Source organism: Exophiala oligosperma (assembly GCF_000835515.1).
Source record: "Exophiala oligosperma strain CBS 72588 unplaced genomic scaffold supercont1.8, whole genome shotgun sequence".
NCBI classification, from domain to species: domain Eukaryota; kingdom Fungi; phylum Ascomycota; class Eurotiomycetes; order Chaetothyriales; family Herpotrichiellaceae; genus Exophiala; species Exophiala oligosperma.
In genome coordinates this window covers 348752-373011 of record NW_015622825.1, presented here as the reverse complement: position 1 = coordinate 373011, position 24260 = coordinate 348752, and the positions used below count along the sequence as shown (strand labels likewise).

The 24260-nt window shown below is 52.1% G+C and overlaps 4 protein-coding genes across 4 annotated transcripts; 1 reads left to right on the top strand and 3 right to left on the bottom strand.

Moving 5' to 3' along the window:
* Positions 1–822: 822 nt before the first annotated feature.
* PV06_08156 (uncharacterized protein) lies at positions 823–3204 on the bottom strand (the record flags this gene model as incomplete). The annotated part of the gene is made up of 1 exon (XM_016409463.1): positions 823–3204. The coding sequence occupies one exon, from the start codon at positions 3202–3204 to the stop codon at positions 823–825; it is 2382 nt and encodes a 793-aa protein (XP_016259771.1).
* A 391-nt stretch (positions 3205–3595) lies between these two features.
* Positions 3596–6059, top strand: PV06_08154 (pyrimidine 5'-nucleotidase). The gene has a single exon (XM_016409461.1). The coding sequence runs from the start codon at positions 3770–3772 to the stop codon at positions 4493–4495; it is 726 nt and encodes a 241-aa protein (XP_016259769.1). The 5' UTR covers positions 3596–3769; the 3' UTR covers positions 4496–6059.
* PV06_08155 (uncharacterized protein) lies at positions 4496–5972 on the bottom strand. Its single transcript, XM_016409462.1, has one exon. It carries the CDS (start codon positions 5777–5779, stop codon positions 4805–4807), a length of 975 nt encoding a protein of 324 aa, XP_016259770.1. The 5' UTR covers positions 5780–5972; the 3' UTR covers positions 4496–4804.
* A 4840-nt stretch (positions 6060–10899) lies between the features above and the next one.
* PV06_08153 (uncharacterized protein) lies at positions 10900–13485 on the bottom strand (the record flags this gene model as incomplete). The annotated part of the gene is made up of 5 exons (XM_016409460.1): positions 10900–11839; positions 11889–12029; positions 12081–12611; positions 12643–12808; positions 13028–13485. The coding sequence occupies 5 exons, from the start codon at positions 13483–13485 to the stop codon at positions 11042–11044; spliced, it is 2094 nt and encodes a 697-aa protein (XP_016259768.1). The 3' UTR covers positions 10900–11041.
* Positions 13486–24260: the final 10775 nt, after the last annotated feature.

Below are 24260 nucleotides of genomic sequence, written 5' to 3'. Positions count from 1 at the left end.
GGCTAGAGTCACAAGAAGAGGAACAGCTCAACAGCAGCAAGCATAGCCCACTTTTCCTACAATGAGAGGTCAACTAAGCCCGGCCAAAGACGAGAGAAGGACATGAAACGCAGCTTCCAAAAGCTCTCAAGCTGCCCGTCAACCATGGGTTCTCGAGGATTTCATCACGATCCGCCGAGTGGATGTTACAGCGGATCTGTAATTCCCCTTCCCTTCAATCACATGGAACTCGGGCGCTTCTGGTGCGAGGTCTTCTTCGATGCACAGTGAACTGCCTGAGGAAGCGACATGGCGTTCCAGGAGTTTGGATGAGAGGTTGTCAGCAAGTCTTTGCTAGATAGGCGGACAATCTCCCGAGAGGCCTAGAGTCAGCAAGCGCCGGAGCCAGCATGCCCGCGAATGACATGTCGATGGCCTTCTTGAGCCATGTTAGTTGCCGTGAGGGATTGGTGAAAGGTCGACGGCGTGGAACGAGGACTGGGCGCGTAAATGTGCCCACCGGCGAATCACGGACGGTATACGGTGTTTACCAACGAAACCCTGTGTAGATTCATTTCCACAAAATCCTGAAACAATCGCTATGCATTCTGAAGCAAAGCCGGGATCGGATGAGTGCGTGTTTCATGAATGATTAAGATGGCTACTCATCGATGACGTTTAATTCTATGAAATATCAGACACGGCAACGCAGTATTCGCTTCTGTACACTCACATCACGCCCCATGTTATGTAATACAAGACCGCACCTGATCTGTTGGCGATCAACCAACCCATAGTGGAATATTCTGCATCTGAAGCCCAGGAGGGCAGTTCTCTTCAATCTCAATACCTATCCATACCTCTAGGTCTCCCATCCATCGGCCCGTCCATGGGCATCAAGTCCCTGGCTTGTGCGTCATAGTGTCTTGGCTCTGGCTCGGGTGCATGATATCTCGATAGTTCCGGAGGGCCATATTCGTGGCTGACTGGAGGCCTGTCATGCGGAAAGTAGCTGCCTTCACGGGCGCCTGGGCGAACACTTTGTGATCTTGTCATCATCTGCGCCGTAGGGGCTTCTTCATATCGCATCGAGGGTGGGCGCACGCTACCCATCCGCACGGGCTCACGAAAGTCGGGTCTCTCGTCAGGATACATGGTACGCCGCGGTGAGTGGTTCATCATGACACTTGAGCTTCTTGCCAATGATCCAGGCTCCGCAAACTCTCGTGAAGATGAGGCAGGCGCAACAGAGCTACGCATTGTATCACCGCCGCGTCGATAAGAGGTCGGTGGCGGAGGCATATCCGCTGCCGAGAAGTTTCTCTCTGGTGGAGGTTCAACGAAGACTGAAGCTGCCCTGGTGTTCCGATAATTCTCGTAAATCGGCTCGGCATCGCCCCTCCGGACCGACATTGCTCTCGAGAAAGGAGGCGGGTGATCTTCGATAATTTCGCGGAATCGTCTCCCATAGCCATCGACCACAATTCTCTCGACCATCCGGGGTGGTGGCATTGGCTCTGCCGCGTACCGATAAGGCTCACCATCGTCGTACATTTCGCGATAGACCGGTGCAGGAGAGCGAACCACTCTGACCTCGTGTGGGGGCCGGTCGTATTCGGTAAGAGGTTCGCGTTGGTAGCGAGGTGATTCGAAAGGAGCAGGACTTCCAGCTCTGGCATAAGATACCGCTCTTGTTCGGCTTGGAGATTCGTAGTACGGATCATTGTATTCGCGTGGGGCCTCTGCTCGCATATTGTGCATGCTAGCAACTCGTCGGAGGTCTTGATCGTCTCGCATAGGCCTGATACTAGCCCTTGACATGACACGTGGCTCGCTCAGAGGCATCAATTGTTCGACCTGACGATGAATTGGCCGCGAGGGAGAGTCCACGTACCGTTCTGTAGATGACATGTAACGGGTATCTTGTACGGGGTCGTCCTCGATAACAATAGGTCGATCTGCATCCATTGGACGGAGCCTGCCGGATCCAAGCGGCTGAACATCATGAAATGGCGGGGGCGAGATGTTTTCTTCCTTAATGAACGGGTTCTGTCTGGCTTTCTTCTCTGCCCGTCGCTCAAGTTTCCTTCTCTTCCTAGGGGGGATATTTCCTTGAGACTCATCGGGACTTGGGGGAGATCCCGGTCCACCAATCCGTTGTGATCGTCTTTGACGTTCGTCCTGCGAGAAGGGCGGATCCTTAGCTACAGCAAGAGGAGAGACACGCGAAGGGACTGGGGCAAGTGGGGAGGTGATTTGGTTCCTTACAATCCGCATGTTGGCTTCTGATGGGGATAGTGGTCGCCTCCCGTTGTCCTCAGTCTCCGAGTATCTGCGCAAGGGACGACCTCTTGGATCTCTTTCGTCTGGCATAGCCTGTGATGATGCAGTCTTGGGGACAGGGAAAGCCGTTGCCTCTGGAGGTGAGTATTCACCTTCCTCCTCTTCATCATCCAAGTCCATTTTGGAGGCCGTGGCAACAGGTGGTGGCATGGGCTGATTATTAGTAGAGGTATGACCCTCGTCATCTTGAGCGAGACGTTCACCCATGACAGCACTCACAGCGGGTGGCCTGGAAGGCTCGTCAACTTGCCCCTCCTCACTCTCGTCTCCAGAAACTGGACCGCCTGGTGTGGAATCAGGAGCTCTGCTGGAGTACAGAGAGTTTGCTTCAAAGGAGTCGCTGGCCTCGCCCTCATCTTTAGAAGCAGGCGATTTGGGCCTGTTCAGTACCTTGGCAAGGACGGCCGGAAGGTCAAAGTCTGGCTTAGCCTCCGACGGGGCAGGCTTCCTTCGTGTATCTTGTCTCTTCTGTTCAAACTGCTCTTTCAGAGCCCTCTCCAGCCGCTGCCGCTTGAGTTGTATTTCAGCTCGAACTAGATCATCCGACTTGGTCAGGAGGATGGGGTCAAATTCAGAAACATTACTGGCAAGGCCATTGGCCTTGGTGTGTTCTCCCTGTCTGGATGAGCTGCCGGCCAGGCGACTTGGCGATACACTGCTGGGGAATGGAGGAGGGACATTCAAGAGAGACTGGGACACGGCCGAAGGAGTCTGAGAAGATGACAGTCTGATGGAATGGGCAGGCACAGTCAGTCGAGGATGATCTCCGGAGAAAACCTGATCGCGTATTCTAAGAATCTTCCCAAACTCTGACGCCTCGTTGAAAGACGCCGTAGGCACCGGCACGGCACCGTTCAGCAAAGGAGCAGTCGAAGTTGACATTTTTGCAGGAAGCGCGTCGAAAGAAGCGCGATTTGGTGCCAACAGAGATTACCTGAACAGTAACATGGTGAGACTGGCGGCGAAAGCAGGAACAAAGGAAGTGATGATAGATTACAAGAACAAATGAAAAACAACCTCGCCGTCTATGGTGGCGCCGTAGCTTGATGGAAAAGAAAGGAGGTGCTTTCTCGAGGATGGGAAGCAACACAGCGCATCTAACTGCGCTCCAATAAATTTCGGCCAACAAAATCGACGTTACCTTGTGCCAAGCGGGGCGGTGGAGGTCACGTGGGGTCAGTGACACGTGATGCACTCCCGTGATCCGCCAGAGAGAGATTGTGCCTACATTGTGACTCACTGCAAAGTCAATGATGCCGACGACGAGCTATAAAGAAAACATCACCGGGCAGTGCATTTCGGTCTTCACGGAGCATGATATCAAAGCAATAGGCTTATTTGAATCTTTCATTTCCTTGACGTTAAAATAGATCTTTGTTACCTTGGTGTCTGATCCTTATTTCACACGTTCTGCACATAGACATAGAAAGGACATCAGGCACGAAAAATGGGCTCGATCAACGGGAACTCCAGCTCAAAAGACGGCCGAGCAATCTTCTTCTTCGACATAGACAACTGTCTCTATCCAAATAGCAAAAATGTCCATGATCACATGGCGCTACTGATCAGCAAATACTTCATAAAACACCTGGACATGTCGACCGAGGAAGCCACCCGCCTTCACCACCTATACTACAAAGACTACGGCCTCGCCATCGAAGGACTATCTCGACACCACAAGGTTGATCCGCTCGACTTCAATCGGGAAGTCGACGATGCCCTCCCACTAGACGATCTCCTGACACCCGACGCCGAGACGCGGGCGATTCTGGAATCCTTCGATAAGACCAAAGTGAAGATGTGGTTGTTCACCAATGCCCACATCACGCATGGCCGGAGAGTTGTCAAGCTCCTCGGAATCGAAGATCTCTTCGAGGGCATCACATACTGTGACTATTCCCAAACGCCCCTCGTCCCGAAACCGCTCCCGGAAATGTACGAAAAGGCACTGCGAGAGGCCGGAGCGGCCAGTGATACCGAAATATACTATGTTGATGATTCCTTCCTTAATTGTCAGGCCGCATATGAGAGAGGCTGGCACAACACAGTCCATTTCGTTGAACCAAGTGTTCCCGACCCGCCACAGAAAGCCAGTAACTATCAGATCAGTCATCTTCGAGAGCTCTTGGGACTCTTTCCAGAAATCCTCAAGGACTCGAAAGCCATAAAATGATAACAATATAGATCAACTGCTCATTATTATGGGGAAAACTATTCACAAAGTGATAACGCTAAAGGCGATGCCGGGTGGCAGAAGATAATATCGTACAATCCCAAATCCCATCCTGCTCCTCTCCTCAATTAATGTTCCCTTTTGCACGTTGAACAATACACGAGATAGCCATTGGCCGGCCGACTGACTGAACAATACCTGCTTGAACGCTTCAATCAAAGAGACAATGAAACAAGAAATCAATAACGCGATTGGTCATAAATCATGAGTTGCGATCCTTGATTGCCGATGCTTGATCCCGGCAGTAAATCAGACATAGATTTGTCTCCTTCGACCGTTCAAATCACTCGGGCAAAACCTCCACGCACCCGCATGCCGCCTAGCAAACCAACCCTTTGCCACGAACTCAACAACCCAAGGCATCTCAGGGAAATCGGCTTTGTGCCCGTCGATGGTGAACGATTTGTCCTGGCAGCCCAGCATCCACGGGGCAAGAACATACACGTCCGAGTATCTTGCAGGGAGTTGTTCGGAACTCTTCCACACCTTCATGACAGTCTTGGAGTCCAGTACATGCAAGGCCACGAGGGCCGGGATCTCGTCATGGAGATGCTGGATCAAGTCTGGAGCGAAGGCTTCGATGATGTGCTTCAGGGTTACGCCATTGTACTCTGATGCCTTTGTAAGGAAGACATATTTCTGATAGATGGCGAGTCCCTCGGCGAAGGATTCATGGGCCTTTGCGATTTTCTCGATGGCACTAGGCCTTCCGAGGATTGCTTCGAGCGTGGGGAAGAAATACTCATCCTCGGTTCTGTGATGGTGCTCCAACGTGGAACAGATCTGTTGGTTGAAGAAAAGAAAGTCCTCAGCCTCTCGGGTGGAAGGTTGGATACCAACGGCATGGTTCCAGGCAGAGTTCAGAGCACGGATCATTATGTTGTGGATCTGGGCCATCTGTCGCGCACACCACAGTGCGGCATGGTTTATCGGCACATAGTCTGGCACGGTTTCGGGATGAATGGTGGTAATGAGGGGGTAATGGTCGTCGGCAAAGCGGGGTCTCTGTATACTCATTCTCGACGTGCCTGGAGTGGAGGCCGAGACTGCTGTTGTATCGGTTTGATATGAGTGCACTGAACGCGATGATCTGAAGGAGGATGAGGAAGTGACGGTTGTAAAGATTTGTCGGTCGGTCTCGGAGAGATAGAGCAAATGCGAATAGGTGGGTGACTTCGTCCTTTGATCCTTGGGTGAGGGCATGTTGGTCGGGAGGGGAAGCATCTCGCTTATAGCTAGTTGGGCGCCTATTGAGTGACGAGGGTATATAGTACAAGTACAACGCAGTAAAGAACCTGCTCGCGAAGGAGGGGAGGAGCGAGGTATGTTGTTCGTCGACAGGGGATGGGAAGCCTGCGTGAACAAGTCGTGGTTAGGGACTAAAGAAGACGCCTCAACTAGCACCACTTGTTGCAAGTATCCTTGGGCTCGACGGTAGTGAGCCTGGCGAAGTCCTCACGATATACTTTATACTCTATGTCGATATTTGGACCCGTGCAGAGAGAAGCGCTCCTCCGCAACGGGACCCCTGTCTCTCGTGTCAGAGCAGCAACCTTGTCTTATTCAGCCTGGGCCGCCTGTCATGTTGTTTCTGGTAGGGGCACGGCTACGGCTGCATCGCGGTCAGAGCGATGACAGCTGGACAAGAGCATGCCTGGGGTTATAATGGGTATGGTATGAGTGTGCCCCTCCCAAAAGTGTCAAGAAAAGAGGCACTAGCGAGCGCCGTGTCATGTCATTGTGTCAGATCAGGTGGTACTCTTTTGGATGCGGCGATCAGAAGATTCGTAAGTGATGGGCTCGAATCAGCCACGCAAGGGTGCCTGGCCCAAAGAGCTTTGGCGAAGCGAACGAGCAGACGAACAGCTGAAAAATGCTTTCTTCAATAGGTGAGCGGACTGGACTAGTCAGGAACCCAATCTGGTGCCTTGCATGTAAGAGCGTCTGGGAAATCCGGTTGCGATGGGCGACTAAGGCCGAACACGAGACAAGAGCAGTTCTGCTTTTTGGTCGCTTCGTCTTGCTCTACGCCGCTGGTGCCGGGCCCGGTGCAACCACACCTCAGGACTTGGCCCGGGCTTTGTCGGGAAGGGGTCCCAAGCTGATGTCTAGAGTTAAAATTACAGAACGCGTACCGAGTCCAGTACTACGAGAATCAGCGTCGAGCCGAACAATGACACCTTTCTTTCCCAGGCCCCAAAATTGCTGTCGGGTGCCTGCCGTTTGTGTCTCTGGCGCAGTCATCGACAAGTCAACTTTATGTGTGGTATTGACACCCACGTGTATGAGGTACCGGAATTGTGCGTCGTCGAATCAAGGGCTGTCTGAACCGCGAGCGCGTCAGTCGCATTGGGAGAGTCTAATCAAAGAGAACATGGAGCAGGCTCTGGTTGGCGAATGAGGTCGAGGGATGCACGCTGATCTGCCCTGTTCGACGTCCTTGACGGCTGAATTCCCAATCGATCGCCCTCGTTCAATGACAGATCATATCCCATGTGGGATAAGAGACTTCGATGATCAAAGACAACCAAGGCAGCTAGCAACTACGACGAACTGCTCAGCAGTGTGGAAAGCATGTCACGATAGATGCGATCGATGCGAGCTCTCCAGATCCAACTACGTAACTATCGTCAACGCCACGTCAAAAGACGCAGAGCCGTTCATGATCGGAGTATTGTGCCTGACCAAGGGTAGTTAGTCCAACCGCTATGGTGCAGATAGTCACGAAAAAGGTTCCTGATAGACAAAACGTTAGGGAATAGTCCAGGGTTTGCCGAAATGGGCTCCATGTCTTTTGCAGCTGAGACCTGCGGGTTCTGGTCTGGTCTAGTCTGGTCATGCGGTCCAGCCCTCCCGTACATACTTGGAGCCGTGGTGGTTTTGTTTTTCGCGACTACAACCAGTCATGGTGACGAAGCGATTGTTGGTTCGACGCGCTAGGGAGATGGTCGCGATGTTGCAAAGAGGGCTTTCCTAAATCTGAGATTAGCCTACGTAGGGAGCAATACGAGAAGAGGGGATTTACTTGCTGGATCCCTGTCCTCTCCTTTTCCGGAATCACCGTTCAACTAACGCCACGAAGAAACGCCCAGAGTACGAGTACTACTCCGCAAGAGATTGAGATGCCAGCTGGCTTCGGGTGCAATCAATGCAGGCTCGCTAGGCCTGCCCTGCTTTTACGGGGTACTTTAGGCTCCATTGTGGCTGACTGAACAAGTCCGCAACTATCCTTTTGGGAAGCGAAACCCAGATTTTGACCCAGACCAGAGCTGTCAAATTTCAACCCTTTGCACCAGCATCCGGCAACATACCTAACGATATTGATACAACCAGACTGCGTCAAAAGGAGAAGAGAGACAAAAGGGAAGTTACAGATCCCTGAAGTCTGGGACAAGATTGGAACCCGCTTTATTTGCGATAAGCTGACAGCTTTGGCGGGGATTGCGCACAGGTCCAGGATGATGCGCATGCCGGTACGGGCATCCCGGCGATTTCACCATGGACTCGCATGCTGAAATCCTCTAGAGGCAGACTGGTGGGCGAGATCAGTTTCGAGTATGAGAGCCTGAGCACCGCGTGACTCCAAGGCATCTCTGTCGCTCTCAAACTATGGAGGGTAGTATGTTCGCCATGTCTTCTCGAAGAAGTTCCTTGATGCATGATTGACCTCACCCTTGGCTTTCATGTCAAGCAGATGAAGTCCGAAAGGCTTGTGAAACATTTCTCCCTCATCACCACAGGCCACGGTAAGCATCCTCATCCTCACGGCTGCAGTTCTCGTGCCGCCTGTTCCCTCGTTTATGCATCTCGTTATCGTCGGACTTGAAACAGTCAAATACATCCTGAAATCCTCACACCACTCTGTCCGACATCGTCCCTGCCAAGGCCATGATGATTTGCCGCTGTGTGACCTGCTCATAGAGCTACTGGAAAAGTCCTTCGCCCTTGATTGGCGGAAATGCCACTGTACAGCTTGGTGCTCTTCGTATTGGGGGCGGGGCTGGATTCATCACCTAGGCAGAGTTTATCTTGACATGTGTCTGTCTAACATGGAATGTGCACAGATCAATCCGAAACACTGTTCAGCATCCATCATCCAACTACACGAAACTACCAGACAATGCACCTGTTTGAGGACAAGCCTTGAACCCAAGGGTCTCAGACTCTAACTTGTCACGACCCGATACAGTATCGTTGACCACGCACATATTGCTATGCCCACCTGTTCACCGTCACGCCGCTCTTTGCGCGCGTGAGAGAATGAACTTCTCTGGACCGCGCCGCCCTCCTCCCCAGGGAAACCACCACATCGGTTGACAGAGCTTTGACCTTGTGTCCGTCAGCTACGGGCCACGGCAACTTCCATAGCCCGCACAGTCCGCCTCGATCCAGACGGTCCTTCTAATGAGCTTGGGCATCGACTTGCCACGATTGGTCTATGTCCCGTGCGTGTCCAGGTAAGCTTATCCGGCTTCCTTTTCCCTTTGCCCTCGACCTCGTACGAGTACAAAATACACTTGGTCGTGGGTAAGCTTTTTTCGGGCTCAGATCTCTTCTTCCCCTTTTCTCACGACACGCACGCACGGGACCATGGACAAGCTCGACATTGACAGTTTCCGTGCCTAGTGAGTAGTAGGAGTGCTCCCATCGGTACTGCATGAATCGGGCGAAGCAGAGCAGAACATACTAGCATCTATCCTGACACGCGAGGATCATCACTCTGCATGAACGACAAAAGTGAAACAGGTACACCGGGTACGCGAGGACGTGATCCGCCAAAGAAGAGTTCGCGTTAACACCTGCAAGCCACTTGGAAGTGCCTTGCAGAACCAGAAACGAAACACCACAAGGCGTGAGTTGGGAGGAACACTCACACGTGTTGAGTTCATGTACTTGTTTCCATTTTCCGGCCCTCCAGATCGAAAGGACAAAGACTACCTTGCCCATGGTAAGAGTTATCGCCGGCTGACCCGACACATGATCCGGAGCGCCATATGCCGGTCTACTACGGAATAATAAGATGACTGTTATCCGTACCTTGTTCCCGTCCTTTTGGGTTGGGCTCATCAAATATCAACCGTGCGGCGGTGGAAGAAAAGGCCGCGTGTGAGCCCGTGGTAGGTTTTGCAGGGTCTGCCTGCCTCTCCTCCTCCTCCTCCTCCTCCTCCTCCTCGTCGTCGTCGTCGTCGTATCGCACACGATCTGGACTCTTTATCCGTAAAATTTCACATGCAACAACCCCTATCAGTACTCCGTACAAGCCAGACATTTCCGGATCACCGCCACCACCATTACCATGGCTTTTTGGTCAGTCAGTACGGCAACGTCAAAGATGTCGCCAGAAAACAAAGGACACGGGCCAGAACGACAGCAACTGATGAAAGTAGTCTCGATCTCCACGGCCGTGTGATGATGGAATGATATTTCGTAGAGATCGAGAGATTTTGACAATGTCCCAAGAGGACTCTCCTTGTGGTTGGACGACCACACTCGACAACGAGTCTCCCCAGTTGTACCTGTAGAAACAACAAAGTACAAAACATTCCTACATACTGACCACTGACAACACATTTATAAAAGCAGTGCTAGCTCTCTGATTTCTGATCAACCCATCATATACAGAGTAAATCTAAATAAAAACAAAAAAAACCACATGTGATCCTACTCATGTTTTCATGCTGCAAGGCTGAACAGATACAATTGTCAAGAGGTGCAGTTAAGGCGCGAGATTGCTGTTTAGGGGGGTGTTTTTGGGTACAATGAGGGGGTGCTCTAGGGGGCGTGTGCTCTTTAGCAAAGTACTACCTAGGCACCTACAAGTATCATCCAAGTGGCCGTTGCGCGAACAGTCTCCATAGAATTTGGAGTGGCTGTCTGGTACTTCCGTAATCGTAGTAGTAGCCTGTCTCATTTTGCTGTGGCCAACAAGTCAACCACCTAGAATACTCGAGAACGAAAACCCAGATTGCCATCTGAGGTTTGATCCTAGAGGGTGAGCAAAAGCTGCTTTGATCCGAGCTTTGACTGAGCATTTGGCTGAGCATCACTGAGCGCTTCCTGAGCACTCCCTAAGCAAACACACCGGGGCCTAATCTGGCCCCTTGCGATCGGCCATACTTGCCTCTCGGCCAGATATCTTTTCCAGGCAGGTGTCAGGGATCCTGCCAGATACCCTGCACTCTACGCCGTTGCCGAGTTTTCCGTGGAACCTGGGGCATGGCACAATGAGGCCCGCCTCATCAGCCCAAGGCGTGGGCGTATTTTCACCTCTCTCTTCGCTGGCATCGCCGTCTACAGGCCCCGGGAAATAGTAAACATATGCCAAAGCCAACAACATACAGTGCGACTACCAGCATATGACAATTCGTTGGTGTATTGACAGGCTTGCAAGCGGCCACCGAGCTCTCTACATGATTCTTGGACAGCTTTGTCCAATGGTGTCATTAGACCGCTCAACGGCCTCGTACATGATCCAACTTGTATCTGTCACTGTAGGAGTTCGAAAATATCGCATTCACCATGGAGCTTTGTTGCAGATTCGAGGAACGCGGTGTAGCCAGGGTTCATGGTGCGGAGGCGATTAAAGAGAACTCGGAACCACAATCTCTCTGGTACAGCCCGTTCGGTCAGCCAGTTACATATAAAACTTACAGGAAAGCCGAAAAGGTCTATCGCAGTCAAGCCCATGTCAGGCCTGACAAAGTATTCAAAAGACTGTGCCACCTGAATAGCTAAGAGACGACACTCATGCGAGGCTTCCGCGCCGCTTGATCTCGTTCGTGTGCAACTGCTTGTCTGGTGTTGAGGCAGCATACCTTCCAGCACATCTTCCATGGCGAATATGACCGTCCATAGAAAGACTTTCCCAACCATATAAAGCAAGATTTGCTGCGCGATGTCGAGATTGGGAAAGCAGAAATACGTTGGAAAGATTCGTAAAGGGCTGTCGACCGGTAGAGATCGGTATAAGTCGGATGGTTCTTCCCAAACTAGTTGCCCGTTGCCGGCATCAGCATTATGGACGTCAAGCAAGTTGCGCCAGTCTCCGAGCCGTATTATCAGATTGTGGCAAGTCTCGATCAGACCGTGGGTTGTCGCTTTGACTTCTTCCAAACGTCCCTCTGATGTCAGCCCTACGACAATGTCGAGTTTTTCGAGAGTCGATGGAAGGGCGTGTAGGATGTCAAATAGTTGAGTAAGCTCGCACCGTGGATCTAGTGATGGTATTGAACAAAGGTGATGCAGCGTCTCTGTCGCTTTGCGCGTACCAATTGCACCAACGAGCTAAGCCTGGTCAGTGGGGTTCAACAGTTTGGGCAATGTGAGGACTGACATCCATCAACCTCGAACCTAGGAACAGCTGTTGACCAAAACCTGATTCATGATTCTTCGCTCCTCGAGCCTTGATCAACGCAGACACGCCCTGCGCGTGAAACAGCCACCCTGAAGCGCCTTTGCTATTGGCGCTTTGAGACTTGCTGGGTGTCAGCAACCGAGAAGTGTTTTGCGTGGATCAGAGACGTACCTCAACAAAATTAAGCATCATCACACAGGCCAGAGTCGTGTCTTCGAGCGCCCGTGATCCACTGCCTATCCTTCTGGACAAGTTACGCATGACCCGACCGCGAAGCATCTGACTACGCCTCTTGCCTTCGAGATCATCATGACGCCCGAGACACTGGATCGATAGTGCACTGAAGGCATCAGACAGTAGTTGGTCAGTACTAGAAAGCTCGTATGCTGCACGGAGCCAGCCGGTGGTGACCGCTGGAGAAGGATTGACTGCTGTGCAAGACTGCGGCAGATAGATGCCAAGGAAAGCGCCGTGGATCTGAAGACAATGAGATGTGACGAGGCAAGGCTGTGGCAGATCTACTGGCGAAGCAGGAAGCGTTTCGCGCACAGGGCTCTTCTGCCTAGATACAGCCATAGGGGTCCGGCCTAGCGTTGTTGACTGGGAGTCGAAGTTTGCGAATATAAAACTCAGCCCGTCGTTGTAGACACATTCCACCCCTCTTTGAGCGCAAAGTCCACAGCTTGGTCTGTTCTCGTCGCACTGCAAAGGTTAGTAAGAGTAGCTGACTCACTTGTTGGGGTATGTGATGCGCCTTGGATGAGGCTTGATCGAAGCACGAGGGGACCATCTTACCTTTCGCCGCCGAGCACGGCAGCCGGCGCAACCCTTCGATCGCCGGAATTTCACCATCTTCCTCACTCACAAGGGGTTGGTCCCGAGAACAATGCGTTCTCTTACTTGTGATGGACATGTCAGCAAAGTGTCAATACTGGCAACAAGCACGAATTGGAATTTGTCACATACGAGGACGACGTGATTTGCGCCGGAAGGTGTTAGTCCCGATTGAGCAAGTCGTGCGCCGCTAGGAGCATCGCTGTATCCGGACCTTTTACCGACCCCACAACTTAAGATCCGGCCAATCCGACCGGGATGTGTCAGTGTGCCGCAGCACATACCTCCCAACGGGCTTCAAGGCTTCGCTGAACAGCATCTGGATACTCTTCAGCCACTTCTCTTCATCGCGCTCGACGAGTGCCACTTTGGCCTCCGGATAAGCTGCCTTGGTTTGGTTGTTTGGAGCGTCGGTTGTCGCCCCTACGTGACCCAGCAACTGGTCGAAGTTCGCATTGTGTGAAGCCTGGCCGTCGGCTGTTTGGGTTATATTGTGGCATCCATTGCTTCTAGCCACATGTCGGCATCGCGACAATTGGTGGCAATGCTCGCAAAGGGGTACGAAGGTATGCCAAGGACTTTGTAGGCCGAAGCCATTGCTCAAGGTGCCCGTCCGAGGTCCGCCTAGTGATAGGATTTGCATGAGCACTTGACGCGACCATTTTCGGCGGTCAATATTCGGATCTGACTCCAAGAGCACGACCCAGTCGCAAAGCTCGTCACGAGTCTTTTGCGATGACATCGTGGGGTGAAGGTTGTCTATAAAGCTCCAGTGGGTTCTGCAAGGATTGACGATAGACGCATGGCCCCAGGAGACCGAGGCAAGAAGGGTGAGCTACGGACATACGTGCAAATCGCGAGCGGAGCATATGAACGTGTTCGGATGCCCGATGGGTTCTTTTATTGGCCCGGCTAAGTAAGATTGACTGAATTGGACTCGCCGCCTGGGTCCAGAAGACGCCGCCGTAATCGCTTGCCCACACCGCCAGCGCGTGCACCACCACTTGCTACCCATTCAGTGGAGTGGCATCACGAAGCCGGGCTTCGAGCTTCTCGTGCAACGTTGGTCAAGTCTAGCATCCCGGAATCTGCACGAACGTTCCAACCCGAACCTATCACTCGAACCCCCTCCCTTCCCTCCTGATCCTCCCCCCAGCTAAACCCGGAAATAGGTCGACCGCAACGCCTGACACTCAAACGTCTGCACCAAGCCCTCGGCATCAATGCCGACCACCACCGCGTCAACAGCAAGGTTATCATAATCCGCAATCTCTGAGACCAACCACTGGTGGTTCGTTATCGCAAACCAGCCGGGCACAAACTTGCCCTCCGCCGGTACTGCGATGAGGTGGTACTTGTGGTACGTCAGCTCATCGCTCTCAGGCCGATAGCTCAGACCAGTTGGGTAAAGGCGGAAATCGTCGTTTTGGCCCGTCACACCCGCGAGGGCAGGGGAAACGAGTAAATCCGTGCCATTGCTGGTCCAGGATGTGATTGCGACGCCCGGTCCGCCGTCGACCGCCAGCGTGACGGATGAGTTGCGGTCGGGCGCTCTGAAGGTCCCCGGGAACGCTGTGCGCGCGGATTCCTTGGCCGCGGCTTCGGCTGCGGGGAGGAAGTTATCGATTAGGATACCGCCGACGTCGAAGCGTTCCATTGATGCGCCTTCGCCGGCGAGTAGGACGCTCAGCCCGATGTTGTAATCGGGAGCCAGACAGAAGAGGCTCGAGTATTTCCCGTAGTCGCCGGATTTGCAATATACGTCGACCGTGCGGTTAGCGTTGATTATGTTGTTGACGGGGACTTGGTAGCGGACGATTTCCCAGGGTGCCTGGTTGTGGTCGCGTGGTTAGTGAGCTGTTTGGTTGTAGAGAGACTGGGACAGGGGCTGTCGCACTTACACCGACCATCATGTTTGTTTGTCCTGTGGCGGTTGCGGGCTTCAACCACTGTCTCGTAAGCACGGGAGGGAGTAGTGTCGATTTGAGGATGGCTTGGCCAAGAGTTCTGAGATCTTTGGTCGATGTGTACTGGTTTCCGGTTCTAGCTGTACCGTTAGAGAACGCATAAAGGTAGCGTCGAGAGACAAGATGGTCATGTTAAAAGTTGGTATGATGCATACTTACGGTGATTCCGCGACTAAGCTGTAGCTGAACTGGGCATAGGTGTCATTCATAGGGATGATGGTGTCTGCGTCAGCGCCCGGGGCCGAGTAACTTGTGGATTTCATGCCCAGCCGATCACGATACAGATGGTCGTGGTCTTGCGCAATGGGATTGCCGGTGATATTCTCATATGCCAAACCGAGGATTTCAAAGCCAATGTTCGAGTAGAATGGGGTATGGAATGACCGGAAGCTTGGAGTGTGGTTAATGATACCCTGAAGAAGCTCTAAGGTAACAAAGTCAGTCGAGAGCATCTGGTTGCGGTTAGTTGACTGACCGTCTCTCCGACAGCCTGGGAGACCCATGGGACCTAGAGCGCTGCACTCTATCGATGACCCATTAGCCAGTGGCGGAAAGCCCATGGCCACAGCTTGCTCGGCCGTGTACGGGGCAACACTGTAATCCACTAACGAATCTGGGCGAACAGGGTCAGATAGCAAAATCTTGGTACGGGGATTGTCGACATCTTACAATCGCGCCCGAGTCCAGAGAGTTGTGACATAAGTGATCCGATGGTCACTTCGCTCCAGTTTGTCTGCAAAAGTGGGTTGTGAAAGTCCTCAGCGGCTGCAGCCAATTCGTGCTATGGTATTTAGCGAACAATTCCTCGAGGCTGAACGTATTATAGCTCACAATGTATTTAGTAATAGGCTCAAACCAGACCAAGTGACCAATGTTGACAAGCCAAGTATACGCAACCAGGAGCTTGCCTAGACTGCCGGTCCTGTAAATGGTATTTTCTGATAACTTTCCAGCATTCAGTGAGCCATTGAGACCGGGAGCCTCGAAGTGAAACTCAAAAAGAGGACTATCACTTTCCACTGAGAAGACTGATGCGGAAAAGGAGGTTGTCATGTTGTCGAAAACCCCAGAGCTGGCTAATCCTGTCTCGATCATTTGGTTGAAGCCACCGCTAGCCTCTTGCCTGGCGGAGCTCCATGCCCTCGCGGATAGATTGGATGAAGGTTGATAAACAGGTCCGAGAAGAGTAATGTCATTCTTTGCGAAGCCAGCCCACGAAGATGACGAAAGGGCTTGAGCGGATGTTATCAAGATTGGCCAGACCTGCCTGACGAGGGATTTGGCCCAACCCATCTCACGTATATAGCTTCTGACCGGAAAGGAGACAATACGGTAGGACGGAGTGATATTTCTCGTTCAACGCAATTGCGATTGCCTGCGAAATATTTCAAGAGACACACTGTCTCCGACCGCTAAAAGGTGCTCCCAGGTCCAACTCTTATAGTTCTTGATGTTCGAGACTAAAGGATCCTACTTGCCGCAATGTTTCGACGAAGTAAGCTTGACAGCATCGCTGCCACTACCTGGTGGGTCGTCCACTTACTGTCCATCAGAGCGCCGCCATTGAATGGCACAGGATCAGTGATTTCCATTTGAGTGAGCATGTTAGGCTGGCTTGTGGCTGCAAGCAGACATGTTTCTCATCGTTCACGCCAGGTTTTCCATCGACTCGGAGAGAATGAGGAGCTACTCTCGGTACACTACTGGCTCTGACAACATTGGCACTACCAAGTATCGTCACCCGTTTAGGAAGCTCCCCCGTTCTGTGATCTCCACGTGTGACCACATTGCTGGCTCAGGCTGTTAAGCAAGAATAAGGCGCCGTCAAGTCTCAACTTCAGTCACACGCAGACGCATGCCTTGATCGAGATCCTGAGTGCTCGGTTACCCAAGACTGTTGATCCCTCCGAACTCTCATATTGACTAGTTTGTGGTCGTCGGCGCACGACTTTCCCAAAGAAGTTAGATTAATTCTGCAAAGATAGATCGCCAGTTCAAAGAAAAGATGTTGAGGACTCTCAGCGAATGTGTCATAGTGGACCGGACCTGCTCAGTTTCAATAATGGCCGAAGAAAGGCTTGCGCCCTCCCAAGACCCTCAGCTTCCTGGCCCATCATGTCACCGCCACGCTCCAGTTACTGCAGATGAGATGTCAAAAATAGCTATACAACGGCGGCTCATGCAATACGAAAAGGATTAGTCTCCGTGCCCTCAGCTGCCCTTCCCGAGATGTTGTGCAATCAGGTCGTGCCGGAGATGGCGAGCTCGTCATGGCACGTACCCACCACAACACGTTGAGCGAACCCAAAGCTTTTGTTATGCGTGGTCATGCGTCATGATTGATCTACTGTTTCTCGAAAGCACAGCTTGGAGATCTTGAATTGACATCTTTGTGACGTATCAGACGTCCACGGAATAAATCCCATACGATAGAAACCAGATCTGCTACTAAGCCTCAAACTTGTATATGGGAAAGAAAAACCATTTATATAAGTACCGCAAGCCTCAATTCTTGCCACCGACATCTGCCAAAATCGAAGCAGGCTATCGAAGCTATACTAGAAGTACCAACGCAGACAGCCAGCATGTTCAATCACAAGATACTGCCTCTCGCCGGGTTAGCAGCGGCTGTCGCCGCCCTACCTCACGGCCAAAAGGCCCTTCAATGGAAACCCTGTCCAGAGCTCAATGAACAGATAGCAGAGCTCAGCGCCCCTTTCCCCATTACACGATTCGACTGCGCGAGTCTTGAAGTCCCGTTGGACTACGACCACCCTGGTACTTCAGAGATGATTCAACTAGATCTCTTCAAAGTCAATGCTACCAAAGGGCCAGTCCTCGGTAGTGTCTTGTTCAATCCCGGAGGACCAGGTGGTACCGGCGCGGAAAATCTTCCCCTCGTTAGCGCAGACCTTCATCTGAACATTGGAGGACAGTTCAATCTCATTTCCTGGGATCCTAGGGGAACGGGCAACACCATTCCTCCCAATTGCGGAACGGGCGATACTACCTCCTCGGGAAATGTCGCACGCCGTTATGAGCCCTCGTATCACACGGTTCCAAGCAGCAATGTTACGCAAAACTTCCTCGACGTTGGCTGGGAACAATCGAGGCAGAGGGCAGACACATGTTATGCCACAAACAACAAGACGGGACAGTTCATCGGGACAAGCTCAGTGGCGCTTGATATGGTCTCAATCATTGATGCACTAGGAGAGGATGGCCTGTTGCGATATTACGGCTGGTCATATGGCTCAGCCCTTGGTGACTATTTTGCAGCTTTATTCCCCGAACGTGTGGATCGCATGCTGTTAGATGGAAACGTCAATCCCTACACATGGCAGCTAGGGACTCGTCCAGAGCTATTCGAGGACGTAGACAAAGGCTTCGCAGCTTTCATTGACGAGTGTTGGAAGAACAGAGAAGACTGCGCCCTTGTTACGGCGTTAAACGCAGTTTCCAAGTCAGACATCTGGGAGACCATGGACGCTTTCATCGCTGCGACGGCTAAGAATACAACTACCGTCGCAGGTTACAATGCGTATATTGCAGTTCTAGGAGTCATTGAAGGACGACTTTACTACCCTATGCAATGGCCGAAGCTGGCCCAGCTCCTCGCAGACATGTTGACAGGCAAGGTTGAAGACAGCCCCCGGAGTTCAACAGGGCCTACACCAAAGCCATACAACCACGGACCGGATGCTATTGACGGCATCCGTTGCAGTGATGCAACGTTTCAGGTCACAGATGTAGAGGAATATCTACCCATCTTGGCTCAGCAGCTCAACCACTCGAAAGGATTCGGCGCATTTTACAATGCTGTTTGGCCTTGTGCATCTTGGAAAATGTCCGACAAACAACAATACAGAGGTGACTTCAAAGTAAAGCCTCGCCACCCTATTCTTATGGTGAATGGCGAGTACGATCCAACAACACCAATCAGCGGTGCCTATAACGCCAGTTCGGCGTTCGAGGGGAGTGTTGTACTTGCGCATAATGGCTATGGACACGGGATCTTCCCAAGTCCAAGCAAGTGCGTAGCAGAGAAGATCCAGCGATACTTTGTTCATGGGGACCTCCCGGAGGAAGGAATTGTGTGTGAGCCAGATTTCGGTCCATGGGAATTGGCTCAGCATTATGCGGCCAACAATATTTCAAGACCGTTTTGATGCAGGAAGCAATAGCTCTTTCAAGAAATCCTCGAAGAGCTCGCTGTCCGTAGAGCCTTGGAATATCCGAGTTAGCAAGATTCCATCGACGTTATAAGCAGGTAGAATCTGATATCATTGACCGGGTTGGAATCTGAGAACCGAAACAGGCGTTACTCCTAATGGGGACCTACCAGAGCGCCTAAAGGGTGTCTCGGTAGTCACAGCCGCTTTCATCCACAAATACTAGATGCATGAGTTCATACGCAGATATTTTACGCAGGTAGGATCTCCCAAGTCAGGTACTGCTCACGGGAGTGCCAACAAGGCCGCTGGAAAACACACAATAGTAGCGCGTAGATCGATCTTAGCTCCCCGATGACAAATCCCCAAAAGGTTGACGATGGCGGGAAATAGAGCAGACTGGCCCATGCGGAATTGGCCTCGATCTCAACTCATGAATCCGTTTGGGCAGGCTCGAGGCAGAAGAACAGCGGTGCAGGTTGCAACAGTGCGATCTGTAGTAGAACACATCTGTTGGCCCAACGGAGCGTCGGTTGAGAGAAAAGTGGTCTGGTTAATGAAGCGTCAAAGGAAGTTCTGCTCTCCATCGGCCCGCGTGTAGGCAAGGGGTACCTGGTTTAGGTCTGGTCTGGTCTGGTAGCTTCACTTTGACGACTAGAGCGCACTGGAAGGCGCTCGCCTCGGGTGTAGGATATGGACACATTGCGACGCCAGGCATCCTACATATGACAGAGCTCAGGCCATATCCCAGGCGATACATGGCTTTACGAGCAGCTCACGTGGGAGATATATAAAGGACCTCCGACCTTGAGCCGCAGCACAACTTGTTCTTCAACTTCTGTGATTTTTCAGCCGAGGCGACGTGGCAATTACTGCTGATATTTCCATCAGAGTCATGCTGCGGCGTGAAATGATTGAGTGTATCAGGCACAGTTAACGTCTGGAGGGAGTGTTTGTACATCCGGCTTTAGCTTGAGAGTCGTCATTTGAGTCGGTGTTTTTATCTTCAAATTTTGACAACGGACGCCGTCCCACCTCGCCACAGTCGCATTTCCCATCCACCCCACATCGAGCTACTCAATTACCTATTGTAGGTGATCCTTAGGCTGCCCGTGGGTGCTGGAGGCGCTTCACTCAGTCCACCCACAGGGCCGCTTTCTCACCCTTGGCGGTCAGAGCATCGATCATCGCAAACCCCACATGGAGGTACAAAGCTCCTCGAAAGTTCGATTTCACATCATTCGATCTTCGGAAGGCGCTCGGGTATCCGTACTCTCATGAGGGGAAACGAACAATCATGTAGTCGCGGACTCTGCGCTGACCATGTGTGGACACAAGAGCTCTCGTACTATTTACTGGTAATGCTCGTCTAAGCTGGAGGGAGGATGACCGTCATCATCAATGCTGTTGTTGGCCAAATATAAGGCTTACAAACACCTACTATCTCAATTATTCCAAAGTGTCGAGCCAAAGATACACCTGCATCGTTGAGCACCACAGCCGCGAATCGCAGTCAACACCAGACAGGAGTAACCGCAGCATTGTCAGACGCAAACTGAAATGCCTTCGTCCGTAGCCCTCGGTGCTGCAGTCCTTGTGACGCTAGCACTCTTACTTCACACGCTGCTCCTCCAACCATCGCGAATTCCCAAGGGTGCAAGATTGCCACCTGGCCCCAAAGGTTCGTCGGGCATGGTGTTATAAAAGCTGAATGACCACTCTGACATTGAAGGACGACAGGTAAACCCATCGTCGGCAACCTCCCGGACATACCCCCGCATCATTCCTGGCTCAAGTTCAAAAGCTGGGCTGATGAATATGGGCCAATCTTCCGTCTCAAGATATTCGGACGAAACCACGTTGTCGTTTCGACAGAGAAGATAGCTAATGACCTTTTGCGCGAACGTGGAAATCTGTACTCCTCACGAGAACAGCTACCTATGGCGGCCCAGCTACTATCGCGTAATCTGAGACCTCTTTTTCTACCATACGGAGGTGAATAATCCTCCACGAGTTTAATCGGGCAGATCATTGACGTGTCACTCCTTGCAGAACTATGGCGACGAGGACGAAAGGTCATGCACACCTTGACCATGCACGCAGCGGCTACTTCATACCAGCCGGCCCAAATTTGGGAGTCCGAACGAATGCTGCATGACCTGCTCAGGGCGCCGGACAAATACGAACTGTACTTCGAGCGGTATGCAGGTGCACTTGTCATTCGGCTAGGATACGGGAAGCGAATGGAAACGGGTGAAGAGCCGTATGCCAGAGAGATTCTCAAGGTAGTACGTACGGTTGAACGCGTTGCTTCGCCTGGGCAATACCTCGTCGACACATTCCCTATCCTCATGTACCTGCCAACTTGGCTCGCACCGTTCAAACGAGAAGCGGCACGATTGAATGCAGCTGAGCTCAAGCTGTTCAGAGAACTTTTGTATGAGGTAAAGGACAAAATGAGAGAAGGCAAAGGACCTAAGTGTTTCGCAAAGACCTTTTTTGAGAAGCAAGCAGAGTTTGGCCTTTCTGATGACGAGGTTGCGTACGTTATCGGCACACTGTTCGAAGCAGGTGCGGGCACAACTGCTGCAGCACTGATGTCCTTCGTCTTGTGCATGTGCCATAGTCCCGAGTGGCAGAAGAAGCTTCAAAAGGAGGTCGACGACGTCGTGGGCAAAGACCGTCTGCCTGAGTTTGAAGACATCCCTCAACTGCCGACCGTCCGTGCCGTCGCCAAAGAGACATTGAGATGGCGTCCAGTTACTGCCGGAGGCGTACCTCACGAACTCATCAAAGACGATGTGTACGATGGAACTTTCTTCCCTGCTGGAACAAGCGTCCACGCAAACCAATGGTAAGCTCATACTCTCTCTTTTTTTATGCTATTAGTGGAAAGTGTTATGTTCTGACATGAATTCTGACTGTTTTAGGGCCATCCATCGCGATCCTGAATTGTACCCTGACCCAGAAACGTTCAATCCCGAACGGTGGCTGTCTCCAAAATACCCGACGTACCGAGAACCACTCGACAAGTTCCCCAACCTCCAGAACTACTCTGCGTTTGGATTCGGTCGCCGGATCTGTCCTGGACAAAACATTGCGGAGAACTCGATTCATATACTGATTGCACGGATGGCTTGGGCTACCCATATTTCAAAGAAGCCTGGTGTGGACGTCCCTTTGTATGATTATACGACAGGCTTCAATGTACAACCGAGGCCATTTGCATTTGATTTGAAGCCTAGAAGCGCCGCGAAGAAGACGATGATTGATACGATCTGGGAATCGAACAAGGACACAGACCCACTTGCTTAGTGAAAGAAAGGAACATACGCTCACGCTCCAGTGAGGTCTGCGATTGAACACACGGAGTACCAAGCATACTTTGAATGACGCTCTTCTCATGGGCCGGTTAGGGCTAGCTCTGTCATCGGCCTCGTACTTGCACACGGCTGAATCAAAAACGATCACATAGAGTGCGTGACAAAGGGGGGAGTCTGCCCTGGCATGGAGTATTGAGACCCAAGATAACGCCGCTTCGACATTATTGTGTCAGGATTACGAATTACGGACCATCGACATGTCCCTCCGAGGGGACACGGATTTAACGTCTAAGCACCATCCTAACCCTACGTTTGACAGGGTGGCTTTGGTTGCCATGTAATGCAAGCGGCCGGGACTGTGAGTTTAGTTCTACAATCTATGGTGCTCGACCGCTGGTGTCATCAATGATATGGAGTACCTGGAGAAACGACGAACCCGGAGCTGATGTCAGCCGGATAGTCTAATACCCCGTGGGCGCCGCCCCGACAGATGAGGCTACCAATCTCACATCCCCACAGGACATGAGAATGGATACGAGATATTGATACATTCCACATAGTATGCATGGTAAGGCAAACGGTGTGTCAGATGAAAAATTCCGACGGCGAGATTCCGAGACCGAGGTACCGAAGGCCCAAAGAGACACACATACAAGAACTCATTCCTCTTGAAACTCTGCCTCCTGCTGTTTGAACTCGACAACAACACCTTCCTGGTCTGATTCTGCTTTTGAGATGGCCTGGCTTGTCCAATAATGTACTATCATCGATCAGACCATCTCATCTCTTGCGGCCATCGCTACTGTCGTCATCGTGCACATCACCCATCACTCATCACCGGTACAGAATCAGAATGCCTAAACCAACAATCATCCTCGTCCACGGCGCATGGCACAATCCAGCCTACTTCTCCTCCCTCAGCACATCCCTCGAGCAACACGAGTACAAGGTCGTATCTCCGGCTCTACCATCGATTGCCAACTCCCACGTCTCCCCCTCCCCTTCCAACCTCGAAGACGTCCACACGGTCCGCTCGGCCATCCTTTCCGAGCTTGAGACCGCCAACGTCGTCGTCGTGCCTCACAGCTACGGCGGGATCCCCACCACGTCCGCCGTCGAGGGTCTGGACACGGCCTCCCGCACCGCCCAAGGCCACGCCACGTCCGTGGTGGCCATCGCAGCGATGTCATCCTTCATCCTCCCCGCGGGCACGACGGTGCAAAACGCCCTGGACCGCCCGGCGATGAACCTCGCCGAGATGCCGGCCACGTTCTCCCCGCCAGAACCACGGGATATCTACTTCCACGACGGCTCCGAGGACGACGTCCGCACGTGGATCGCCATGTTGAAGCCCATGTCCACGGCGGCGATCGCCGATGGGTCTCGCTATTCGGCACACGAGGCCATCCCCCTGCACTACCTGCTGTGTGGGGACGACAAGGCCATCCCGTTGGAAAGGCAGCGGTCGATCCTGGCGACATTGGAACCGACGGCAAAACACAAGATCAGGACCGAGATCATCGAGGACAGCGGACACGCTCCGTTCCTCACGAAGGTGGACGAGACCGTGGCATTTTTGAGAAGATCTGCTGGCGAGGTTCTGTAGATCAATATTACCTGTGGGTCGAACGGCTCAATGACACAAACATGCATGCTCCGAATGTTCAAACGTCGACCAGCTGTGAAAGTAGAGATCGGGAGGCGGTGTTCCACCATCAAGTTCTACATGCGCGCTTCTCGGAGTGGTATTGTCATTGTATGCTACAGAGCCCCCTCTACATTTGGTGGTTTCCCTCAAATGGAGACCTCACGTGGAGACCCTGAGACTCTTCCAAACGCATCTCGACAACCGAATTAGATCTGTAATGCTTACTCGATTCTCATTCCAGGCGGGATCTTGACCACTACATCTCACAATCCAGCCCGAAGTAACGAGGCTTTTGTACTACCTGGGTACCTCTAGGTACTTGGGGACTACTTTCACTCAATCTTCTATGTGATGAAGTCGACCGGCGCTTTGTTGCGCAATAGCCTCGACCCAGTGAGTACAGAGTG